At 47.0% G+C, this 26,793-nt stretch overlaps 1 protein-coding gene across 7 annotated transcripts in view; it reads right to left on the bottom strand.

Moving 5' to 3' along the window:
• The window catches only part of LOC129468943 (major histocompatibility complex class I-related gene protein), a 164,241-nt gene extending 137,566 nt beyond the window's left edge, over nt 1-26,675 (bottom strand). For all 7 annotated transcript variants that reach the window (XM_063627545.1, XM_063627546.1, XM_055254978.2 and 4 more), the window contains exons 1-3: nt 26,588-26,675; nt 15,308-15,393; nt 14,273-14,460 (exon numbers count right to left, since the gene is read on the bottom strand). In XM_063627545.1, coding sequence (XP_063483615.1) covers nt 14,273-14,339 — 67 coding nt within the window. In that variant the 5' untranslated portion in view covers nt 14,340-14,460; nt 15,308-15,393; nt 26,588-26,675. The remainder of the gene's footprint in view (nt 1-14,272; nt 14,461-15,307; nt 15,394-26,587) is intronic.
• Nucleotides 26,676-26,793: the final 118 nt, after the last annotated feature.

Here is a 26,793-nt window from a genome sequence, read left to right as displayed (position 1 = left end):
CTTCTCTCAGCTTGTCCAAGAAGCTTAGGGCCTGACGGAGACAAAGTGGTTTCAAGGTAGCATTATGGGTGGTGTTACGGGATCCAAGCTCGTGTGGGCCCTCAGGAGAGACTTCCAGAGAAGGTGATGTCTTAGGGAGGTCTCAGGGACAGGTAGGAGGTGAGTCGGCAGAGGGCTGGGAGGGGATGCAGGAGGGAGGGCAGGGGGAGCAGAGCAGAGACCACATGTGCAAGCGGGAGGTGCGAGAAGGCGGGGCGTGCATGGGAACCAGATGGCCTGGGACGGCTGGAGCACAGTGTCAGGCGTCACAGAGAAAGGCGATGCCTGGGAGGTGGAGCCCAGGCTGAGAAGGCTACGTACCCCATGCCACGCCCAAAAGCTGGCAAATAGAAGGCATGCAGCCGCAATGGCTTTCTTCCCCTACTCTCCCTGCCGGTGTCTGCAGATGCCCATGTCCGAGCCTTTTGTCCTGTTATCTCCTGCCATTCTGACCCATCTAAATCCTTCCCAGTCCTCAAAACCCATCTCCAAAAACATTTCATCCCTAAAACAGGATCATCCCTAAAATTTCATGGCTGAGTCGAGATGACACATGGAGGCTCACATACCAGAGATCCAGGTATTTAAAAGGAATAAACCAATCTAACAAACTGTGAAATATGTTCTATCCCTCCACCTTGAGAGATTGCCCTTTGTATGGCTTCGAAGGCCAAGTTCAAATTAAAAAATCTCACACTATGTGAAGTTCTGGGCCTGAATGGGGCAGCACAGAGAAAGCTGGTGTCTCCCTCCAGTCCCCGGCCCTCAGCCTGAGACTCACCTCTTTTTCTTCCCGTTTCTTGCCCCTCCCAGCACTGCCAAGGGCCTCCCACAAACACCTCTACTTTTTCATTCAGGCTCAGCCACAAACTGCCTCTTGTCTGAGCTTGTCCTGGGCTTAAGTGATCCTCCCACCTCTTGGCCACCCCTCGGGCCCAGCAAGGCCCACAAGGGCAGCCAGTCCACCCTTAGAAGGATGGGCCAAAGTGAGAGTTTGTTGTCTAAACCTCAGCAGCTCTGAGTCAGCTGAGTGGGGAACTCCAGGTTCCTGGTTGCCTGGAGTCTGGTCTAGAGTGGAGGGGCCCAGACACAGGGTGACCACCTCCCCTCAGCCTCACGCACTCCTCGCTCTGTGGGAAGGGATGTGGGTAGTAGAGGGCCAGAGTGGGGCTCTCTGAATGTGGGGCCATATCCAGGGGCTTCTCTTGCCTGTGTCTAAGAACTGTAATACACAACACTTCCCCAGTCTTTCCAGATTGCCCAACCTGCTGCTGCCATCATCTTTAGGACCTCCCCTACATTCGGATCTTCTAACCCGGCCCTTGCCACTATAGAGAACCTTGCAAGGGTGAATACCACTTAACGATATTCATTCCTTCCTCCTCATTTATAAGCATATAGTTAAGAAAAAAGATCAGGCCAGGCACGGTCACTCACGCCTGTAATCTCAGCACTTTGGGAGGCCGAGGAGGGTGGATCACGAGGTCAGGAGACTGAGACCATTGTGGCTAACATGGTAAAACCCCCTCTCTACTAAAAATACAAAAAGTTAGCTGGGCGTGGTGGCAGGCGCCTGTAGTCCCAGCTACTTGGGAGGCTGAGGCAGGAGAATGGTGTGAACCCGGGAGGCAGAGCTTGCAGTGAGCCGAGATCACGCCACTGCACTCCAGCCTGGGCGACAGAGCAAGACTCTGTCTCTAGAAAAAAAAAAAAAAAAAAAGATCAGACAAAAAAAAAAAAAAAAAAAGATCAGACAAAAAAAAAAAATCAGCTCACAAAGTAGTTGGATTAGCTTGTGTGCTACAAGTTTGTTTATATTTTTCTTTTCTCTAAAAATCCTTATGAAATAACTCATAATGTGCAGGTTATCTTTTAGAATTGACCACCCCAAGGCCAGGGTACCCTTACCTTGCCTACTAGGAGAAACAGAAGGCCCTGAGAGGTATCTCCCAGAGCAACTGATTGTACTAGTTAGTGTGTGTATGTGTGTGTGTGTGTGTGTATGACAGGGTTTTGCTCTGTTGCCCAAGCTACAGTGCAGTGACATGATCGCAGCTCACTGCAGCCTTGAATTCCTGGGCTTAAGTGGTCCTCTCACCTCAGCCTCCTGAGTAGCTGGGACTACAAGCAAATGTCACCACTTCTTTTTAATAGAGACAGGGTCCCTTCCTTCCTTCCTTCCTTCCTTCCTTCCTTCCTTCCTTCCTTCCTTCCTTCCTTCCTTCCTTTCTTCTTTCCCTATCTGGCCCAGGCTACAATCTACTCGGCTTGCTGCTGCCCGCGCTGCGGACTGCCTGGGACTGCTGGCGTGCGCGACCGCTGCCTGCCTTTTCTCCTTTGGATGCAGGCACGCGTTCGCCATCTTGCCCACGCTGGTCGCCAGCTCCTGACGCCGAGTGCTCTGCCCGCCTCAGCCTCCCGAGGTACTGGGACTACAGACGGAGTCTCGCTCACACAGTGCTCGGTGTTGCCCGGGCTGGAGGGCGGTGGCGTGGTCTGGCCTCGCAGCAGCCTCTACCCCTCGGCCGCCTGCCTTGGCCTGCCAGGGTGCTGGGATTGCAGCCCCTGCCCGGCTGCCGCCCCATCTGGAGGTGGGGAGCGCCTCTGCCCGGCCGCCCCGTCTGGGAGGTGAGGAGCGCCTCTGCCCGGCCGCCCCGTCTGGGAAGTGAGGAGCGCCTCTGCCCGGCCACCCACCGTCTGGGAAGTGAGGAGCGCCTCTGCCCGGCCACCCACCGTCTGGGAAGTGAGGAGCGCCTCTGCCCGGCCACCCACCGTCTGGGAAGTGAGGAGCGCCTCTGCCCGGCCACCCATCGTCTGGGAAGTGAGGAGCGCCTCTGCCCGGCCACCCTGTCTGGGAAGTGAGGAGCGCCTCTGCCCGGCCGCCCCGTCTGGGAAGTGAGGAGCGCCTCTGCCCGGCCACCCATCGTCTGGGAAGTGAGGAGCGCCTCTGCCCGGCCTCCCATCGTCTGGGAGGTGAGGAGCACCTCTGCCCGGCCGCCCTGTCCAGGAGGAAGTGAGGAGCGCCTCTGCCCGGCCGCCCCGTCCGGGAAGAAGTGAGGAGCGCCTCTGCCCGGCCGCCCCGTCCGGGAAGAAGTGAGGAGCGCCTCTGCCCGGCCGCCCCGTTGGGAAGAAGTGAGGAGCGCCTCTGCCCGGCCGCCCCGTCCGGGAAGAAGTGAGGAGCGCCTCTGCCCGGCCGCCCCGTCTGGGAGGTGAGGAGCGCCTCTGCCCGGCCACCCATCGTCTGGGAGGTGAGGAGCGCCTCTGCCCGGCCACCCATCGTCTGGGAGGTGAGGAGCGCCTCTGCCCGGCCACCCATCGTCTGGAAAGTGAGGAGCGCCTCTGCCCGGCCGCCCCGTCCGGGAAGAAGTGAGGAGCGCCTCTGCCCGGCCGCCCCGTCTGGGAGGTGAGGAGCGCCTCTGCCCGGCCACCCATCGTCTGAGAGGTGAGGAGCGCCTCTGCCCGGCCACCCATCGTCTGGGAGGTGAGGAGCGCCTCTGCCCGGCCACCCATCGTCTGGAAAGTGAGGAGCGCCTCTGCCCGGCTGCCCCATCTGGGAAGTGAGGAGTGCCTCTGCCCGGCCACCCATCGTCTGGGAGGTGAGGAGCGCCTCTGCCCGGCCGCCCATCGTCTGGGAAGTGAGGAGCACCTCTGCCCGGCCACCCATCGTCTGGGAAGTGGGGAGCGCCTCTGCCCGACCACCCATCGTCTGGGAAGTGAGGAGCGCCTCTGTCCGGCCACCTATCGTCTGGGAAGAAGTGAGGAGCGTCTCTGCCTGGCCGCCCCATCTGGGAAGTGAGGAGCCCCTCTGCCCGGCCGCCCCGTGTCTGGGTAGAAGTGAGGAGCTCCTCTGCCTGGCCGCTCCGTCTGGGAGGTCTACCACGGAGGCCAGAAGCAATGTGGGGGCTGGACGTGGTGGCTCACGCCTGTGGTCCCGGCACTCTGGGGGGCGAGGAGGGTTGATCACTTCGGGCTAGGAGTTCGAGACCAGTCTGGCCAACTTGGCGAAACATGAAGAATACAACAGACAAACCAGCCAGCCAACTCAATGACAACAAAACAGGTCTACCCTGGAGTCATACTCTAATTTTTTCTATTTTCCTCCCTTTCTGATCCTTTATCCCACTTTCTTTTTCTTCCTCTTCCTTCTCCCTCTTCTTTGTCAAATAGAGGATTGAGTTATTATCACTGATCCATATAAAGTCCCTCTCTCATTTATTTTAACTCCCACCCCCATTTCTATTCCCCGACTTCCCATGTGCAACCTTCCTAATATGTTTGATACGCATCTTTTTGTTTGTATGTATTTTTAGAAAATGTTTATTGTTTTTGTATGCAAAAAAAATTAATAAAAAAAAAAAAAATAGAGACAGGGTCTATGTTGCCCAGGCTGGTCTCAAATTCCTGGCCTTAAGTGATCCTCCCACTTTGGCCTCCCAAAGTGCTGGGATTAGAGATGTGAGCCACCATGCCCAGCAATTGATTGTACCTGTTCTGTAAAATCATTGTTAGCACTTATTTCTTCCTGCTCCTGGAGCTGGGGTGTAGCAGTTTGGCAGGGTTCAGAGTAGGTATTCCCGCCCCATGGGTTCCTCCCTCGCAGGTGTTATCCTGCATGTGGGCTGCAATACTGAACAGGATGGAGGCTGGCCTCCCACAGGCTGGGGCAGCATAAGGTCCCAATGTCCCTCTGTATTGCTTTGACCTTTTACTTCCCCCGTCCCTTCCTATGGTGGGTGAGGGCTTGGGTCGGGAGGGAAGACAGTGGAAGCCTCTGGGGTAGCCATGAGAGCCTCTTGCATAAGAGTTTGGTTCTTATGCAAACAAGAGCCAGAGATTGCATCAGAGCATGAGTTCTGTCGTAAAACCAACAGCTACCAGATTCTGCCTTCTGTTTCCCTCTGCTTACTACCTTCTACCTGCTTCGCAATCTTCAAGCACTTAAGAACAGGGACTTAGCTTTTTTCCTTTGTATTTCCTGCAAAGCTTAGCACAGGGACCTTGGCACATGGTAGTAGCTTGGTAAATATTTGGTGAATTAAATTGTTGGTGAAACACTTTATTTCTGTGGTTTGGAATAATGAAATATGCTGAAATGAATATGAATCTAACCTGGATCTTTTTTGAGACAGAGTCTCGTTCTGTTGCCCAGGTTGGAGTGCAGTGGCATGATCTCGGCTCACTGCAACCTCTGCCTCCCTGCTTCAGGCAATTCTCCCTGCCCCAGCCTCCCAAGTAGCTGGGATTACAGGTGCTCACCATCACTCCCGGCTAATTTTTGTATTTTTTTTTAGTATAGACGGGTTTTTGCCATGTTGGCCAGGCTGGTCTTGAACTCCCGACCTCAGGTGATCTGCCTGCTTTGGTCTCCCAAAGTGCTGGGATTATAGGCGCGAGTCACCACACCCAGCCTAAAAAATATTTTTGATTTGGCCGGGCGTGGTGGCTCATGCCTGTAATCCCAGCACTTTTGGAGGCTGAGGTGGGCGGATCACCTAAGGTCAGGAGTTCAAGACCAGCCTGACCAACATGGAGAAACCCTGTCTCTACTAAAATACAAAATTAGCCAGGCATGGTGGCGCATGCCTGTAATCCCAGCTACTTGGGAGGTGAGGCAGGAGAATCGCTTGAACTTGGGAGGCGGAGGTTGCGGTGAGCCGAGATCGCACCACTGCACTCCACCCTGGGCAACAAGAGCAAGACTCCATCTCAAAAAAAAAAAAAAAAAATCATTTTTGATTCAAGGGAAGGCTGGTGAATGGAGAGTCGAACTGCAATCTGGGATCTGCAAAAAGTACTATATATATTCTGCAATTGATTTTGAAATAGTTCTATTTTTTCACATCTGGAAAGTTTTGTGGCTACACAGGAGGTACACAACTGTCTAAAGAAGGAGGCCCCAAAAGGAGGAACAAGTTGTGAATATTATTTCTCACACTTCCTTAATATTCATTTGTATATCCAATACTTCTTCTGTGCCAGCCACTCTTCTAGGCCCTAAGCTTGTACCAGACCAAACAGATAAAAATGTCTGCCCTCATGGAGTCTACACCCTAGTGGGGGGAAGGGTAGAAGACAGATTAGAAAATAAAATATGTAATTTTTTTAAAGTACAGTGGAGAAAAATAAAACTGCAAAGAGGAATGGGCAACACTACTTAAAAAAGGAAGGCCTATTAAGGAAGGTCTCCCACAAAGCTGAATTCTGAGCAAGTGCCTGCAAGGAGTTGGGGAGACAGGCAGGTGTCTGGGGACAGCAGTCTGGACAAGAAGGGCCATGCAAAGGCCCCAGGAAAGAACATGCCTGGCACATTCCAGGAGCAGCACAAAGGCCTATAGCTGGAGTTGAGGGAGTGAGGGGAAAAGAAAGAGGGAGGAATCACTTCCATAATTATTCATGGGAAAAAAACCCCACGGAGAGCAGACCCCAGGCAGAGAATGTGGAGAGGAGAAAAAAGAAGGAAGAAAAAAAGATGCTGTGTTGCTGAGCTAAGCTGGGTTGGTGTCGAACATCCCCTGGAATCTGGGTTTTCTATTTTTGTGATCTCTGGGGTCTACATTCCTGCTAGATGCCAACAAACCAAAAAACCTCCAGTATTAACAACTTGGGGCATTAGTGCCCAATAGCAGGATTTATTCCAGGTAAGTATCACCAGCATCATCTCCAAACATAATATGTACAATTCAAGGGCCGGGCGCGGTGGCTCACGCTTGTAATCCCAGCACTTTGGGAGGCCGAGGCGGGCGGATCACGAGGTCAGGAGATCGAGACCACGGTGAAACCCCGTCTCTACTAAAAATACAAAAAATTTGCCGGACGTAGTGGCGGGCGCCTGTAGTCCCAGCTACTCGGAGAGGCTGAGGCAGGAGAATGGCGTGAACCCGGGAGGCGGAGCTTGCAGTGAGCCGAGATTGCGCCACTGCACTCCAGCCTGGGCGACAGAGCCAGACTCCGTCTCAAAAAAAAAAAAAAAAAAAAAAAAAAAAATATGTACAATTCATGTAACTTTGCTTTCTTATAAAAATGTAATTTTCGTAAGAATTTGCATTATCTGAAGTCAAAAGAGGTAGATAGAAATATGGTCTGTTGACAATACTGTCCAAGTAAGTATTGTGTCTTTTTTTTTTTTTTTTGAGACAGAGTCTCACTCTGTTGCCCGGGCTAGAGTGCAGTGGCGTGATCTCGGCTCACTGCAACCTCTGCCTCCCAGGTTCAAGCGATTCTCCTGTCTCAGCCTCCCAAGTAGCTGGGATTACAGGCGCCTGCCACCACACCCAGCTAATTTTTTGTATTTTTAGTTTCACCATGTTGGTCAGGCTGGTCTTGAACTCCTACATCACGATTCCCCCTGCCTTGGCCTCCCAAAATGCTGGGATTACAGACATGAGCCACCATGCCTGGCTGTGTCTGTCTTTCTCTCTCTCTCTCTCTCTCTTTCTTTTTCCTTCCTTCCTTCCTTCCTTCCTTCCTTCCTGTCTCTCTCTCTCTCTTTTCTTTTTTTTTTTTTTTAACTTCAATCTAATTCTGATTGCTGGTTTTGAAACAGTTGTTCTCCACCAGCCAGCCTTGACTTCAAAGTCCAGGCCCCTAAAGGATGGACTCACTCTGTCAGTCACACCCGTCCATCACTGGTTCAGCCCAGCGTGGCTCTGCTCCAGGACATCACAGCCCTCTCCTCTTCATTTGCCATGGGCCCAGTTACCCATCTGGTGCCTCCACAGGAACAAGTCATGCTTGCTCCTTAGCTGGGCTTTTAAAATGTTACCTCTGCTGTGGTGGGAAGTTGATTGACACATGTTCAGTCAATAACTCACAACAGAAAAGATGAGGAAAAGTCCAGGTACCCTCTCTCTCCTAGCACATTAAACTTTGTGATAATGTATATCCTACCAGGATTTGTTGCAGAGATAATCAGATTTTGAATCATTTGGAAAGGCCAATATTTGACCATTTTTGACCTACAAAAATGGCAATTGCATATCATTTGATCTAATCTTCCATTTCTCCTTTCTTGCCCTAATAATTTTGAAATTAAGTCTCTCTCTCCCTTTCCATGAACAGATAGATCATCAGCATCAACTCACTTATTAAGCTGAAATATACAATTTAGAACTTGGTCTTCTGTCTAAACCAGTCAAGCTACTTCTCAAAGGGCATCTCCTGCCCCGCCTCATCAGCTTCTGACAGATAGTGCTGGAGAACCTGAACAACACAACCAAAAAGCTCTTAGGCTAGGTGCAATGGCTACTTGATCGTTCTAAATCATGTTCCCTTTAACCTGTCCATTAACCAGTTGGGCTATTCTTACAAAAGGCTGTGAAAATCACTGGATTGTAAAATAATTGATGAAGTGTTTTCACACGTTCATCCATGAGGGCAATTTTTCTTTTCTTTTCTTTTTTCTTTCCTTTTTTTTTGAGATGGAGTCTCACTCTGACACCCAGGCTGGAGTGCAGTGGCATGATCTTGGCTCACTGCAACCTCTGCCTCCCGGGTTCAAGTGATTCTCCTGCCTCAGCCTCTGGAGTAGTTGGGATTATAGGCACCCACCACCACACTCAGCTAATTTTTGTATTTTTAATAGAGACAGGGTTTCACCACGTTGGTCAGGCTGGTCTCAAACTCCTGACCTCAGGTGATCCACCCGCCTCAGCCTCCCAAAGTGTTGGGATTACAGGCATGAGCCACCGCGCCTAGCCTCATGGGGGCAATTCTTATCTATTCAGTGGGGCCTCATGGCGGCAATTCTTATCTATTCAGTGGGGCCTCATGGGGGCAATTCTTATCTATGTACGAGGAATTGGAGGCAATGTTAGGAAGAGAAGAACAAATCAGATACCAGCTCTTTCCTCCAGGAATTTACAGTATTATTGGGGAGCTAAAGCACATAACAAATAAATGCAATGCCACCACACATGGCAACAAGCAGCAAGTGCCAGAAAAGAGTACCAATGGAGTGCTCCAGCCACTCAGAGAAGAGAGACCATGGTCCATGAGAAGGGATCCACTGGGAAATGTTCCAAGGAGAAGGTGGCAGATCAGATGGGCCTTCAATGAGGCATAAAGGGCAGCAGCATCTTAGTCATCACAACTGTATTTGTTTATTCAGCATGTACCTTGTGTTAGGTACCATTCTAAGCCCTTGATAAACATGGGTTTCACTTATTCTTCTAACAAACTTTTGAGGTAGGTCTTATAATTCCAACCCACAGATAGAAAATAGGTACAGAGAGTCCGGGCATGGTGGCTCATGCCTGTAATCCCAGCACTTTGCGGGGGCCAAGGCGGGCAGATCACCTGAGGTCAGGAGTTCAAGACCAGCCTGGCCAACATGGAGAAACCCTGTCCCTACTAAAAATACAAAAAAATTAGTTGGGTGTGGTGGCGCATGCCTGTAATCCCAGTTACTTGGGAGGCTGAGGCAGGAGAATCCCTTGAACCCGGGAGGTGGAGGCCGCAGTGAGCCGACATCACACCATTGCACTCCAGCCTGGGCAACAAGAGCAAAACTCCATCTCAAAAAAAAAAAAAAAGAAAGAAAAGAAAATAGGTGCAGAGAGATTAACTGCCCAAGATCATCCTTAGAATCCGTAAGTGAAGGAACCAGGAATCACACTGTGATCTCTCCATGGGAAGTCCCTCTACCTTAAGACTACCCAACCCTCCCTAGTGTAGGGGAAGCTTCCCAGGCCAGGCTGTCTCAGGCTTCTAGCCCCTGGATTATCACTGTTCTCTCCCGCCCCCTTGTGTCAAGGATGACTCACTGCCTCTGATTTCCCAGTCCCTGGGGCCACAGGCTCCAGACCTTCCTACATACAAGTGGCCGTGAGTCCTGACTGGATAAGCAGATCAACACAGTCTGATTATTTATTGGCTCTCTCAAGTAGTCCAATACCTTAATAAGGTAAAAATGATTATGATTCCTGGGAATGACTCTTTGGAATTTCGAGCATCGTGGGAATGAGGGGAGAAGTAGGTGGCAATATTTTTAGTTAAGGGGACCTTTGGACACATCTCAGACCATGTTCATGGATGGTTCTATGTGCAGCAAGAACCATTAGTCCTCTCTCCTAATGACTTGTCTAACAGGAACTTAGAGCATAAAAGTGGCAACTGTCACAAGTTTGGCTTGTGAGCTACTCTTCTGAGGCTACCCTTTTGAAGGTTGCCAATGTCTCACTTCATATAGGCATATTCTTTTCTGAATGTCCAGTAAGCACAGTCCTAGCTGCTGGAAACACAGCAATGAACACATGAAAGTCCCAGCCCTCTGAGATAATTTCTAGACAAGAGAGTGGCAATAAATACACATATAGTACAAGGTCAGGTGGAGATAAACATTATGAAGAAAAGTAAAGCACAGAAAAGAGAGTGTGGAGAGGAGAAGGCCTGATCTTTTAGATAGAGGGACCAGAGCATGTGCATTTGAGCAGAGATGTGAACGGAGTAAGGAAGTGAGCCCTGTAGGACCGTGTGGAGTTTTGGGAAACGAATGAATGAGCTCTGGTGTCTTTTTTCCTTCAGTACCCTCTGTACACAATGATGACTATATGTCTCATGTTTCCCAGAAAATCCCAATTTTATAAATTTTATTCTTCTAAAATGATCCTTTGAAGTTATAACAAAATGTGACTTAATATATATACTCTTGAAAGATTTTCCCCAATAAATATAAATTCAGACATCAGAAAAAACATCCTTTGTCATCTGTCTCAATTTGAGTTCCCGAAAATAAGTGTTCAAAGAGTCACGTGTTTGATCTTTAACTTAGGCTCCTTCCCTCCAGCTCTTAGCAATACTGTGGGGTAAGAGGATTGAGGTCAAGTGAGAATAGACAGATATTTCAACTAGTCAAAAGAAAAATCTGCAAATTCGTTGAATTTCTCAAGTTCAGATGGATTCAACGCCAATTAAAAAGAGGGCCTTAGGGAAGTGAAACATTGTCTTGGAGAAATTTCTATGGCATGTACCTTGGCAACAGCTCCATGGAAACAGACTGAAGTCTATCTAATAAAGTCTATAGAAAATGCCCATATTTTCTCATGTTAACTCTTTGAACTCAAGGTCACTTCTAAGCAGATAATATGCAAGTCTGTTTTTTAACACTAGCCCAGTTGGCAGCTTAGGGAGCTTATCCATCATCAGACCTCGCCTGTGAAGGACTCCACCATTCATGAAGTAGATTGATATAGCAGATTGATACAGCCATAAAAGTATGAGTAATATCAACAGACTGACCTTGGTTATGTCGAGATGAAACACACAAATCACATATGGCTATGCATGAGAAATCCCAGCCCCCAGTCTGATTACACCCACCCGTATCACCAATTCACAGTTTCACACAGGCTGAAATGAAGAACAAGATTAGTTGTAAAAACATGAAACATCTTTTTAATACAAATCCTGCAACTATAGTAAGCCACAGTTTTGAATTTGCAGTCATTATTACTGCCTGAGCTCTCTATGGCTCCGAGTCAAATAACTGTGATTTCTTAGGGACATTACCTCCGAACATAAATTCACCCAGCAAACATTTACTAAGTGCCTGTTGGGCACTAGGTAGTACCAGAGAAATAAGAAAAAAAATGAAGATACCTGTTTCTGTCTTTAAGGAGAGCCTCAAAGGGAAGATTTTTGTAAATGGAAAATTATAGAACTGTGAACAGGAGCTATGGGAGCACAAAGGAAGGAGGAGTCAACTGCAGGCTATGGAGTTGATGAAAGCAACATACTGGAAGTGATACTGGAGTTATGTTGACATTTCCTGGAGTAATGACCCACAACCCTGCAGTATCTCCTCCCTGTGTTTCCCCATCTATTACTGGTATATAGCTCCCATTCAGGGCTAGCACTAGGCATAAATATCAAGTAGACCGAGTCTTTTTTCATAATCTCATATCCTTTCCCAGCCAATGTCCCTCAAAGCCCAGGAATGTTCAGTTGAAGGCAGGAAACAGCCTTCAAGCCAGATGGGTCACGTGAGGAGACCTTAATGAAGGGACTCCTTGCAGAGATATGGTCAAGGTTAACGGAACAAACAAGGATGATGGGCACCTGCAGGCTAACAACTATGGGAAGCCATTATCACCCCTAGGGCTTAAGAGATAAGAATAGCAAATACTGTTACTGAAGCCCAATGGGAGCTAGAACCATGAAGAAGGGGTTATTCAGGGAAGACAGCATTACAGAAGAACACAGCTACTGCCAAAGACATCACAGAAAGTGGGGAAGGAGCAAGAAGGATGTATCCCAGCCTCTCTTTCCTCCCTGCTCTCTGACCTCTCTCCTTTCAGTGTCTCCCATTGTATGAACCCAAGCAGAAATCAGCTTGCAAGACAGTCTAGGTGATGCAGTCTAGCAGTCAGCCTCAAGGACACAGAACAGAACAGAGAAGGACGCACTCTAAGGAGTCAGAAGGAGAACAGCCAGCACCAAGTGACCTTCCCTTGCCTTTATAACTTACTTGTTTTATTTCCTGTCCCCCCAATTATCAAAGTGACAAGTCTTCACACCCAAAGGAGCAATGACATTGTGGAACAGCCCTGGACCGAGGGCCGGAAGATCTGGTCTCCTTCAGGTTGCTCCTTATGTGAGTGTGGTCACTCTCTAGGCCTAGAGAAAAATCTAGGCCTCGTCTTTAAATGGGGATATTTTCTTCACCTACCACAAATAGTCAGTGAGATTGTCATAGGAGATAATATGTTTAAGGAATATTATTCCATATTATTGGAGAGTTCTTTGAGAATCACATGCAGGTAATATATAAGCTTTATTACTTCCAAAAATATCACCCTTTACTTCTCTCCTCCTTTCCTCTTTCATCTTCTGCCTCTTATCCTCACCCCGAATCTTTCCCATAAATGATTACACTTTCTGGATTAAATTTTCATGGAAGCAGAGACTATGTTTGTCTTGTTCGCTGTCATATCCCCCAAAGTGCCTGGCACATAGTAGGCCATCAATCAATATTTGAACAATTAATATATGGATTTTTTTTTTGAGATGGAGTTCCGCTCTGTCACCGAGGCTAGAGTGCGGTGGCATGATCTCGGCTCACTGCAACCTCCGCCTCCTGGGTTCAAGTGATTCTCCTGCCTCAGTCTCCCGAGTAGCTGGGATCACAGGTGCACACGACCAAGCCCAGCTAATTTTTTGTATTTTTAGTAGAGATGAGATTTCACTATAATGGCCAAGCTGGTTTCAAACTCCTGACCTCAAGTGATCCACCTGCCTCGGCCTCCCAATGTGCTAGGATTACAGGTGTGAGCCACCACTCTCAGCCATATGATTTTAAATTTTTTTTATTTGTATAAATTTATGATGTACACATGCAATTTTGTTATAGCATAGATTGTGTAGTGGTCAAGTTGGGGCTTTAAGGCATCCATCACCCAAGTAACACACATTGTACCCATTAAGTAATTTCTCATCATCCACCCCCCCTCGCCCTTCCAAAGCTCTATTGTCAGTCATTCCACTCTCTATGTGCACGGGTGATTTGAAAGAACTCCTTCCTCTCATGTTCATCAGTCACACCTATGGTGGTGGCCAAGTCTAAGTTCTGGACACTGCCCACCAGTACCATTCCTCAGCCCAGAGAGCAAGTGCCTAGGGCAGAGAAGCCTGGTGGTTCTAGCCCATGGGCCCTTTCCCCTATTTGAGGCAACAGAAGGCATTTGCTTCCCCAGTGACTTGAGCTCCCCGAACAATGAAAAACTCTCCCTTCTACTTGATTAATACTTCTCACCGTAAGTAAACAAACCCAGAGCCATGGTTTTATCTTTCTTGGATCTTTTGTTACAGGTAGGGCTTGTGTTGAGGAGGGAAAACATAAATAAACCTGAACAACAGATCTGCTCCACTGTTAATGCCCCTGAAACTCTGACTACATCCTCATGAGACTCTGGAAGTTAGAAAAGAGGAGAAACAAAAGTAAAAGAAAAAAATATGAGCAGAAAAGAAAGGAGGCCATGCTCAGAGGGAAAGTGAGGAAGTTCCAGAGTCTTTCTAGAATGGCTCCCCCTCCCTCAGAAGGTGGTGACATCAAAATCCTACAAATATGAACTGGGAAACTGTTCAGGTAATCCATTGCTCCTGGAGTCCTGAGTGTAATACATACACTTTTCTGCCCCTGGCTTCTATATATTTCACCACAAGTTTTAGGAAGAAAAGCTGTGCCTTCTAGGCTGCCTCGACTTTGGAGTTAGGAGAGAAGAGAACGTGGGATACTCACAGGAATCGCTGTGCTTCACCGTTAACACAATGATGACAGGTAACAGGAACGCCATCAGTTCCCCCATAGTCCTTCTCTTTCCGGGTTTTTTTAACCAAGAACTGACAGGTCCCTTCTGAGAACCTCTTGGTGACACACAAGGCCTTCTCCCAGTAAGAACAGGGGAAAATATGCAGTGTCATCAGTTGCTAGGTTAAAAAAAAAAAAGATAAAATGAAAGCGTGAACACCTTCTTTGGTAACTTTTAACTCTTTGCTGGTTTCAGACACTGCTTGCTCCTTTTGGTGTATCTATCTTCACCCTATTCCCAATTTTTAAACATTTATGGAGCATAGTCATGTTCAAAGCACAGAGAAACAAAGATTGATCATATCTGGTCAATCAGGGAGCTCAAGCTGCTGCCTCTGCTTCCCTGGAGCTTAGAATTTTGCTTAAGGGTCGATAAGAAAGAGTCACACAGTTCCCAGGGCTTGGAACTCCCTGCTCTGGCTCCCTATGATGCTGTAGTCTCTATGTCTGAGATAGCAGGTGTCACTTAGATTGTCCTGTAATCTTCAGCTTAGGTCTGTCCTCCCTGCTACTCTAGCACCCAGCACAATAAGCTCAAAACACTTATTGAATAAAAGAAGGCAAGAGAAAGGCCTAGGAGAAGATTCTGAGGGGCGGCCACTCAGCTTGCTCAATCAGCAATCCCCAAGATCAAGCTGTGGCTACACTGTCATAAGGAGCACATGACAAGCTGAAAAACAGCAGCTTAAGCTTGTCCGGGGAGCTAGGGAACAGGCCCAGACAGGACAGAGGAAGTAGACATGAAGGGGAGAGGTGAATGGAGGCAGGGCCATGAGGCAGGCAGGCTTGAGCTGGGTTCAGGGACCTGGGTTTGCCTTCCCACTATTTGACCATGGGCAGAATCCCAAATTGCACCAAGGCTTGATTTCTTCAACTTTAAAAGCAAATCCTGTCATATATTTCACAGAGTTGTTGAAGGATCAGAAGTTCTGTTTATGATGCATTTAGTAGGTAGTAGAACCTTACCTACTGGTTTTCTTGTATGGTAGGTTGAGAATTGTCTGCCCCAAAGATGTCCACATCCTAATCGCCAGAACCTGTGGATATGTTACCTTAAATGACAAAAACAAAATAAAACAAAACAAAACCCTTGGCAGATATGATTAAATTAAGGATCTTGAGACAGAGAGGCTATCCTGGATTATCTGGTGGACCCAGTGTAATCAGAGGGGCCTTACTAGAGGGAGGCAAAAGGTCAGAGTCAAGGAGATGTGACAATGGAAGCAAAGGTCAGAGTGACGCCATTGCTAAAAGAAGGACATGAGCCAAGGAACGCAGATGGCCTCTAGAACTAGAAAAGAGAAGGAACAGATTCTCCTTAGAGCCTCCAGAAGGGACACAACACTTTGATTTCAGCTGATAGGACACATTTTTGGACTTCTGTCCTCCAGAACTTTGAAAGAATAAGTTTGCATTGTTCGAGGCCACTAAGTTGGTGGTAATTTGTTATAGCAGCAACAGGAAACTAATAGGTCTACCTTTACTCAGAATAAAATAAGAAGCCAAATAATGAAATTAACATTTGGCAATCTCTCAGCAGCCCCTGGCACCTTCTCTTCTCAGATCTTTGTATTTCTCTCTTCCTTTCCTTTCTGTTTCCTTACATTGTTTTTCCTTTTGTTATTCATTTAACAAATACAGTCACCTGGATTTCTCTTGTGGAAGACTCCCCCAGTATTCCCAAATGTCTCTCAGCACTGGAATTCCATGGCCATGTATTTGTTCCTTTGAATTTTTGTTAATATCTTGTTCCAAAATGCATTCCATACCATAACCTGCTGTACTGACATTAAAAAGTAGGTATGAGGCCGGGCGCAGTGGCTCACACCTGTAATCCCAGCACTTTGGGAGGCCAAGGCAGGCAGATCATGAGGTCAGGAGATTGAGACCATCCTGGAACACGGTGAAACCCTGTCTCTACTAAAAATACAAAAAGTTAGCCAGACGTGGTGGTGGGCGCCTGTAGTCCCAGCTACTTGGGCGGCTGAGGCAGGAGAATGGTGTGAACCCAGGAGGTGGAGCTTGCAGTGAGCTGAGATTGTGCCACTGCACTCCAGCCTGGGCGACAGAGCAAGACTCCGTCTCAAAAAAAAAAAAAAAAAAATGTAGGTATGGCAACGATGTCTTTCTTTTTTTTGAGACAGAGTCTCACTCTGTCGCCTAGGCTGAAGTGCAGTGGTGCCATCTCGGCTCACTGCAACCTCCGCCTCTCAGGTTCAAGCAATTCTCCTGACTCAGCCTCCTGAGTAGCTGGGATTACACACCCAGCTAATTTTTGTCTTTTTAGTAGAGATGGGGTTTTGCCATGTTGGCCAGGCTGGTCTTGAACTCCTGACCTCAGGATCCACCCACCTTGGCCTCCCAAAGTGCTGGGATTACTGGTGTGAGCCACCACACCTGACCGATGTCTTTCATTTTTAAGTCATTGTATTCCAATTGCAAATTAGTAAATTTAATCCAGAATACAGGGCAAATACATATAAAAGCCCCAGAGAGTGATAAGATAAAAATCACCCATCAGAAAAAATTGCTGTTGGCCGGGCATGGTGGCTCACACCTGTAATCCCAACACTTTGGGAGGCTGATGTGGGCAAATTGCTTGAGCCCAGCAGTTCGAGACCAGCCTGGGCAACATGGTGAAACCCCTATCTCTACTAAAAATACAAAAAATTAGCCAGGTGTGGTGCATGCGCCTGTAGTCTCAGGTACTCAGGTAGCTGAGGTGGGAGGATTGCTTGAGCCTGGGAGGTCAAGGCTGCAGTGAGCTGAGATGCCAGTGTACTACAACCATGGCAACAGGAAGAAAAAGCAAGGAAGGAAGGAAGGAAGGAGGGAAGGAAGGAAGGAAGGAAGGAAGGAAGGAAGGAAGGAAGGAAGGAAGGGGAGAGAAAGAAAGAAGGAGGGAGGAAGGAAGAAAGGAAAAAATTTGCTGTTAACATATTTTAGTGTATTTCTTTTCAGTGGTTTTGCTGACTACATATGTCTGCATATAAGCATATATTTATTTGTTCATTTTACCAAAAAAGGGTTTTACATCCTAATAGTATTTTGTAAATTCTTTTCAAATTGATATTTTCCAATATTAATATGCAGTTTTTAATAGAATAGCTTTAATAGTCCTCAAAATTTTTAATAGATTCATTACGCCAAGATCTTCAAGGACAGGTAAGACTGCCCCACTAAGCTGGGAGGCACTGAGGTAGAGAGAATCCCTCGCATTCTCTTTGTGGAAAAACAAGCCTCACCTCTGAGCAATAGTCTAAACTTAAATCTCAGGCTGAACTTTTCAGAGTGGGTTGTGCTTATCCTGTTCATTATAAATCCCTTTATGTGTTTGGCTTTTTAATACCTGATTTATTATATGTATTTTAAGGCCCCTCTGAGGAATCTGACTCATTTGCAGTTAGTGCAATTCATCCTTAAAAACCAAATGATGAATTATCAAGTTAGCAAAAGGGTCTTGTTTGTTAAATAATGTTGTTTTCAACATAATATATTTTATTATATTTAATCAGTAGTTTCCCCTTGGCTATTTCTTTTTTAATTCAGTAGAAGTGTGTGTGTGTGTGTGTGTGTGTGTGTGTGTGTGTGGAGTTTGATCTGAGCCATTTTCTGTGGGTAGGTAAAATCCATTTGCCAATTTTTGGCCAAGGCTAGTCCTTGTACAAATGGGAGTAGAATACTGTAGCAAAGAACATGGGTTCAGGAGTCAAACTTATTTTCAAATGAGGCTCTGACATTTCCTACCTATGTGACCTTTGACCAAATTATTAACTTCTCTAAGTCTGGGATTTCTCATATAGAAAATGGAGGCAATAACCAATTCTGCCTTACAGAATTATTGTGAGGATTCAATGAAATCAGCAGTGGTGGAACCAAGAAGTGACTTGTCACTTGTTGGGGCTTTAGAGTACTTTTACTACACACGCATAATCGCCATCAGCTGTCTTAAGCAATCCCAAATAAATTTAAGAGGCCAGGCACGGTGGCTCACGCCTGTAATCCCAGCACTTTGGGAGGCCAAGGCGGGCAGATCATGAGGTCAGGAGATAGAGACCATACTGGCTAACATGGTGAAACCCCGTCTCTACTAAAAACACAAAAATTAGCCGGGAGTGGTGGCTCGTGCCTGTAGTCCCAGCTGCTTGGGAGGCTGAGGCAGGAGAATTGCTTGAACCCGGGAGGTGGAGCTTGTGGTGAGCGGAGATCGCGCCACTGCACTCCAGCCTGGGTGACAGAGTGAGACTCTGTCTCAAAAAAAAAAAAAAAAGACAGGAGTCTGCCATGCCACCTCAAGTCCCCTAGCCCTGCTGTCCAACCAAATTACATTCTAAAACCTGCCCCATATGGGGATTCTGGAGCTTCTGAAGATAATGCATGTGTGTCACTGTATTTGTCTGTTTTCACACTGCTGACAAAGACATACCCAAGACTGGGCAATTTACAAAAGAAAGAGGTTTATTGGACTTACAGTTCCACATGGCTGGGGAGGCCTCACAATCATGGCTGAAGGCAAGGAAGAGCAAGTCACATCTTACGTGGATGGCAGCAGGCAGAGAGGAGCTTGTGTAGGGAAACTCCCCCTTATAATACTGCCAGATTTCATGAGATTTATTCACTATCATGAGAACGGCATGGGAAAGATCTACCTCCATTATTCAATTACCTCCCACCAGGTCCCTCCCACCACAACACATGAGAATTCAAGATGAGATTTGGTTGGGGACACAGCCCAACCGTATCAGTCACTTAGCACAACGCCTGGTACATAGTATGTAAACATTAGCAATCACTAGTACTATTATTGCAATGAGCCAGTTTACCAACACAGATTGATTTTTCTTTCCTTATACATAGTCACATTCATAAAGGATGGTAAAGAACATACCTCCCCTTCCTACAGTGGTTCAATCCACCGTCTTGTCAAGAAATTCACTGAATTCCAATAACGTATTTCAGCTTTTCAGTACTCACCAATTTCCATTCATTCAGACCCTCCTAACTTGCTTTATTCTAAACAGGATTTAAAACTGCTATTTTTTTTTTTTTTGAGACAGGGTCTCACTGTCGCCTAGGCTGGAGTGGAGTGGCGTGAACATGGCTCACTACAACTTCTGCCTCCTGGCTCAAGTGATCCTCCCACCACACCCTCACGAGTAGCTGGGACCATAGGCATGAGCCACTACATTTAGCTAATTTTTGCATTTTTTTTGTAGAGATGGGGTTTTGCCATGTTGCTCAGGCTGAAAACTGCTAACTTTTGATGTACTTTTTCATATTGAGAGGTGACAGCATGCTGGCAGTCCTCACAGCCCTCACTTGCTCTCAGTGCCTCCTCTGCCAGGGCTCCCACTTTGGCGGCACTTGAGGAGCCCTTCAGCCCCCCGCTGCACTGTGGGAGTCCCTTTCTGGGCTGGCCAAGGCCGGAGCCCACTCCCTCAGCTTGCAGGGAGGTGTGGAGGGAGAGGTGCAAGCGGGAACCGGGGCTGCGTGCGTGCGGCGCTTGCGGGCCGACTGGAGTTCCGGATGGGCGTGGGCTTGGTGGGCCCCCTCACTCGGAGCAGCTGGCCCGCCCTGCCAGCCCTGGGCAGTGAGGGGCTTAGCACCCACGCCAGAGGCTGCGGAGGGTGTACTGGGTCCCCCAGCAGTGCTGAACCACCAGCACTGCGCTCGATTTCTCACCGGACCTTAGCTGCCTTCCCGCGGGGCAGGGCTTGGGACCTGCAGCCCGCCATGCCTGAGCCTCCCACCCCCTCCATGGGCTCCTGTGCCGCCGGAGCCTCCCTGACGAGCGCCACCCCCTGCTCCACGGCGCCCAGTCCCATCGACCACCCAAGGGCTGAGGAGTGCGAGCGCACAGCGCGGGACTGGCAGGCAGCTCCACCTGCAGCCCCGGTGCGGGATCCACTGGGTGAAGCCAGCTGGGCTCCTGAGTCTGGTGGAGATGTGGAGAACCTTTATGTCTAGCTTAGGGATGGTAAATACACCAATCAGCACCCTGTGTCTAGCTCAGGGTCTGTGAATGCACCAATCGGCACTCTGTATCTAGCTCAAGGTTTGCAAACACACCAATCAGCACCCTGTGTCTAGCTCAGGGTTTGTGAGTGCACCAATCGACACTGTATCTAGCTGCTCTGGTGGGGCCTTGGAGAACCTTTATGTCGATACTCTGTATCTAACCTGATGGGGATGTGGAGAACTTTTATGTCTAGCTCAGGGATGGTAAACACACCAATCAGCGCCCTGTCAGAACAGACCACTCGGCTCTACCAATCAGCAGAACGTCGGTGGGGCCAGATAAGAGAATAAAAGCAGGCTGCCCGAGCCAGCAGCGGCAACCCGCTCGGGTCCCCTTCCACACTGTGGAAGTTTTGTTCTTTCCCTCTTTGCAATAAATCTTGATACTGCTCACTCTTTGGGTCCACACTGCTTTTATGAGCTGTAACACTCACCGTGAAGGTCTGCAGCTTCACTCCTGAAGCCAGCGAGACCACGAGCCCACCGAGAGGAATGAACAACTCCAGACGTGCCGCCTTAAGAGCTGTAACACTCACTGCGAAGGTCTGCAGCTTCACTCCTGAGCCAGCGATACCACAAACCCACCAGAAGGAAGAAACTCCAAACACATCCGAACATCAGAAGGAACAAACTCCGGACACGCCACCTTTAGAACTGTAACATTCACTGCGAGGGTCCGTGGCTTCATTCTTGAAGTCAGTGAGACCAAGAACCCACCAATTCCGGACACAATATGTGGTCACTTGGCTTTTCACTTCTCTTTTATTAATTTTTCTCCTCTTTTTAAAAAACTTTTTGTACTTCTGATTATCCAAGTATCTAAGTAAATATTTCATTGTAGTAGTTGACAAACTTTAAATACATTTCTTTTTTTCTACATGTAAAAATTTTCTATGTACCAAAACATTTTAATGTATAAGAAAGAACAGAGCTGAAATCGTATCATATGTATAATTTTGTGTCTTGCTATTTTTACTCAAGCCATTCCTATGTCATTACATACTTTTAAACATTTCTAATGACCACCAAATGGATGTTCCACAAATTCTCCATCATTCCTTAGTGCTGAATATGTAAATTGACTGGAATTCCTCCTTGTTTATTTTAAATCGGTGTGTAGAGGGTGACATGGTGGAGGTGTTGGTAACAAATAAGAGGAAATATATCATGGCCAGTGTGTTTTGGATACGTGTATGGATATTTTCTGTGGTTGGAGGTAGGAAACAGACAGTCATAGCCAGATCAGTGGAACTTAACATAAGTGGAATGTTCTGGAACATGTACATGCATATCAGGGTTTCTAAAAGGTTGAATAATGATGAAGCGTATGATATCCTATATCTATGTTAACACTTTTCTCCCTTTCTTTACCTTGTTTCAAGAAGGATTTAGGGTGAACTCAACAAAAATAAAACAACTCAATCAAAAACTGGCAAAGGACTTGAATAGACATTTCTCCCCACCCCCCAAAAAAGATATACGAATGGCCAATAAGCACATGAATAGGTGCTTAACATCACTAATTATTAAAGAAATGTGAATCAAAACCATAATGAGATACCACCTCACACCTCTTAGTACAACTACTATAAGGGAATAGAAAACCCAGAAAATAACAAGTGTTGATGAAGATATGAAGAAATTGGAACGCGTGTGTCTTTTAGTAGGAATGTAAAATAGAAAACAATATGACTGTTTTCAAAAAAATTTAAAATAGAATTACCATATTATCCAGCAGTTCCACTTCTGGGTATATATCCAAAATAATGGAAAGCAGGGTCTCAAAGAGATATTTGTACACCTGTGTTCACAGCAGCATTATTCATTATAGCCAAAAGATGAAAGAAAGCCAAGTGTCGTCCACTGATGGATGAATGGACAAGCAAAATGTGGTATATATACAATGGAATATTAGGCTTACAAAGGAAGGAAATCCTGCAATATGCAGAATGAATGAGTGAAACTTGAAGATATCATGCTAACTGAAAGAAGCAAATCATAAAAAGACAGATCCTGTATGATTCCACTTATATGAGGTACCCAGATAGTCAAATTCATAGGGACACACAGTAGAATGGTGGTTGCCAGAGATTGTTGGGGGAGAATGGGGAGTTGTTTAATGGGTATAGAGTTTCAGTTCTGCAAGATGAAAAGAGTTCTGGACATTGGTTGCACAATAAGGCAAATATATTTAACACTACTGAATTGTACACTTAAACATGGTTAAGATGGTAAATTTTATGTTATGTGTATTTTACCACAATTAAATTTTTTTTTTTTTTTTTTTTTTTGAGATGGAGTCTCGCTCTGTCGCCAGGCTGGAGGGCAGTGGTGTGATCTTGGCTCACTGCAACCTCTGCCTCCTGGGTTCAAGCAATTCTCCTGCCTCGACCTCCCAAGTAGCTGGGACTACCGGCACGCACCACCAAGCCCAGCTAATTTTTGTATTTTTAGTAGAGACGGGGTTTCACCGTGTTGGCCAGGATGGTCTTGATCTCTTGACCTCGTGATCTGCCTGCCTTGGCCTCCCAAAGTGCTGGGATTACAGGTGTGAGCCACCATCTCTGGCCTCATAAATTAAAAAAATAAAAAGTTTAAAAAATAAAAAAATTATTCCCATATATGATCCAGTTGTTCCCTACAACAACCTAGTGAAGGAGCAGGCTGAGTGTCATTATTTCAGAGTAGGGGAGATCCCCTTGTAGGGGTGTCATGGCATTCCCGCAGCTTCTAGGGGCAGGGGGTGGCTACCCACTGCAATCCCTCTCAGGTCTATCCTGGCATCCCCAGCGATACAGTTTGCTCCTTTCTGATCCTCAGTTCATTTGGCTGCCTGTGCCTTATTCTCTGTGTTGCCATCTCCTTATTTCTGCAGAAGATGCATTGCAGGATCCAGTGTGCTCCCTTCCTTATTCACTCTTCTAACTTTGGAGACTTCACTCAGGAACCAGAGGTTCTCCTGGCTGCCCACTCAGAACTCTACAGAAAGCTCAGAGTTGGCATGTCAACCTCCCCCAGAAAAATGAACAGAAGTTAAGTCCAATTAAGAGTTTTGGTTTGAGGAGTTCTGACAAATGATACTCTCATGTAACACACACTCTGTCAAGATACAGAGCATTTCTAGTACCCAAGAAAGTTTCCCTTCCCAGTCAAACTCTCTCCCCCAAGACAACCACTGTTTTGATTTTTTATTCCCTGAGAAATTTAAATTATTCTTTTGGGTTGGGGGTGGGGTAGGGGTGCGGGTGTGGGAAGAGATGGGTTTTTGCTGAGTATTCTTCCCAAGCTATTGTTTATGCCAGGACGTGGGTCCTATTAAATGAAAAAAAAAAAAAAAAAAAAGAAAGAAATAACTTCCTTTGTTTCTCCTTGCATTTTAGCCATAGCTTCCCTTTCCTTGGGGGCAGTGGAGGCCAAGGTCTAGTTTGAGAGAGGGTAAAGAAGGGTGACGCATTAAAGAAGGGAACACCTACACACACACACACACACACATATTTTATATCTCGACACTCCACTATCTCCATTGTTGGTGCTTTTTCTAATCCCCTAATTATAGGAATTTCCCAAGCCTCTGTCCTCTATCTTCTATTACTACTTATAAAACTCTGACCTGTCACATGTGGTCCAATTAAGAAATTCACGGAACAGATACTAAGAGGCCGTGTCAGGCACTTAGGTGGTAATAACATTAATGTAGTATCCTGTCCCTCCAGGAGTTTACTGCTTGGTGGGGACAACTGACATGCTAACAGCTAATTTACATTCACCCGAAATCAAATCCTCCTCTTGTGTTCTCTTTCTGGATGGTTGGAACTAACACTACCCATTTACAACCCCAGAAGCCTTCCTCCCTCTTCTTTCATCAATTCCCCCATACCCTGAACCAATCAGTCACCAAGTCTACCAACTTTGCCTCTAAAGTATGTCTCAAATGCATCACTCTTCTCTACCTTAGTTGTCACGAGCCCAGCTCAGGATACCCTCACCCCTCCTCTGGACCATGACCTCCTAGCCAGTGAAGCATCTGTCTCAAATGCCAATCTGACCCTGTCAATTCCCTCAGTCCCCATGGGGAACTGTCCATAGGAAGCATCCACTATTCTGAACATCACAAACAAGGGCCCCAATAATCTGACCCTGTCCACCTCCAGGCTTAGCTCCTGCTGCCGCCGTCCTTTTCCTTCTACTCCAGCAACATGGCCCCCTTCTCCTGGCTGCTTCTAGTCACTGCTTAGGAACCCCCCACCCCAGCCCTGCAAACACACAAATATACTGGTATCTTGTCGCTGTGTTTCTATGGCAACCTGTGCCCTTCTCTCACTGTGCATCTCTCCCACCAGTCTATCTCTCCCACCAGTCTGACAGTTCCTTGAAGGCAAGAACCAAGCCTTGTTCATGCCTGTGTCCTCAGTGCTTAGCACACAGTAGGAGCACAACATGTGTCAGGCACTGTTTTAAGCACTTTCACACATCACCTCATGACACTCTATGAGGAAGCTGTTATTACGGTGTCTATTTCACAGTTGAGGATAGTGAGAGATGAAGCAGCTTGCCTGAGATGCAACAGTCAGGAAGCAGCAGAACTCAAGCAATCGGGCTCCAAGGATGGCTCTTCAACACCATGCTCACTTGCCCCTCAATTTACATATGCTTGTTGAATGAATGGACGATGACCCGTTTTCACCTCCCCAGCTAAGTAAATTAAACAGTTCTCTCCCAATAAACATTAGCAATCACTAGTACTGGACACTGCTTCTTTTCCCCACATCTGCCTTCCATCATTCGCTCCTCCAGGGATTTTGGCTTTCACCTCTCTCTTCTCTCCCCTCCCGAAACCCATTCAGCCCCTCATCATGTCTAGGTGTTTAGTCTTGTTTTCCTTTTGAAACATCTGTCAGATTCACTCCTTCTTCTCTCTCAATCGCTGTCATCCTGGTCTGGACCTCATCCCTTCAGGCCACATGACCTTAGCAGCGTCCTTACTAGTTTTCCTGACTTCAGTAACTTAGTTCTTTGGGATCTTGAGGTTTACACACATTTTTATTTAACTATCACAACAACCCATGAACTAGCTATTATTGTTTATGTTTTATAGATGAGAAACTGAATGATAGAGCCAAGGTTTAAATGGGGCTTGTGTTGCTCCAAGGACTGTGCCATCTCCAGACTGGTGACCTTGGGCAAGTCACTTAACCTCCGAGTCTCAGATTTCTCATTTATAAAATGGGCATTATAGCAGTAATTATCACATTATAAGAGCAACTGAGATAACACTTAACACCCTGCCTGACACACACACAGTAAGTGCTCAGTGATTTTCAGCAATCAAAGTCCACAATCCCCGTACACAAATTCCACAGCATATCTAGCATATGAGTTGGTTAATGGTTCTGGGCAAAATGTTTTCTGGAATAGTTCTTGAACCACAGTGAGAGGAAGTTGTCATACCTGGCCTCTTTTTTATTCCTCGAAGGTGCGCCCTCCTGAGAAGCACCATATGCTGTATGAAAAATTACTTTACATGGTTATTTGCAGAATGTACAGCAACAGAAAGTACACCCCATCTGGTGGAAAGTGCACAGAATCTGCAGTTCTGCCCTGTCCAGGCTGTGTGACTACAGGAAGTCTTGAAGCCTCTCTGAACTTATTTTCTCATCTACAAAATGAGAAAAATGGATGGTGTGGTGGCTCACGCCCGTAATCCCACCACTTTGGGAGGCAGAGGCAGGAGGATCACGTGAGCTCAGGTGTTCGAGGCCAGCCTAGGCAATATACTGAGAGCCCCAACTCTATAAAAAATTAAAAAATTAGCCGGGTGTGGTGGCACTCACCTGTAGTCCCAGCTACTTGGGAGGCTGAGGCCAGAGGATCACTTGAGCCCAGGAGGTCGAGGGTGCAGTGAGCTGTGATTGTGCCACTGCACTCCAGCCTGGGTGACAGAGAGAGACCCTGCCTCCCAAAAAGGCGGAGGGGGGAATAATACTTTCCCCCAAAGGATACTGAGATGATGCATACACAACCTTTAGCACACTGTCCAACACAAAGTAAGACCTACTTAAAGGATCTGTGTAATATCATAATCAGATACTATGCTTCATTTTAAGTCGAGGACCAGATAGATTTATAAATTACATACTGTCAAAATTAAGTATTAAAAGTAGAGGAAAGGTAAGAAGATTTTGCAAATCAGGTACAACTACAGCTCATCCTGAAAAGCCGACTGCCTACCTCTGAGGCAACAAGCCGCTCCTCACCCTCAAGCTCAAGGAGATGGCCGTAGAAGGCCGCCCACTTCCACCGCCCCGAGGGCTCCGCCTCCAGGGAAGAGGGACGCAGGCCCAGGCCCCGCCCACTGGAAGCGGGGGGGGGAGGCCCTGGTCACGTGAGCGGGGTGCGGAAGTCGTGCTTCAGGCGGCGTTCGTGATTGGCCGCGG

Source organism: Symphalangus syndactylus, chromosome 12, assembly GCF_028878055.3.
Source record: "Symphalangus syndactylus isolate Jambi chromosome 12, NHGRI_mSymSyn1-v2.1_pri, whole genome shotgun sequence".
Taxonomy (NCBI): domain Eukaryota; kingdom Metazoa; phylum Chordata; class Mammalia; order Primates; family Hylobatidae; genus Symphalangus; species Symphalangus syndactylus.
This window is presented reverse-complemented; position numbering and strand designations above follow the sequence as displayed.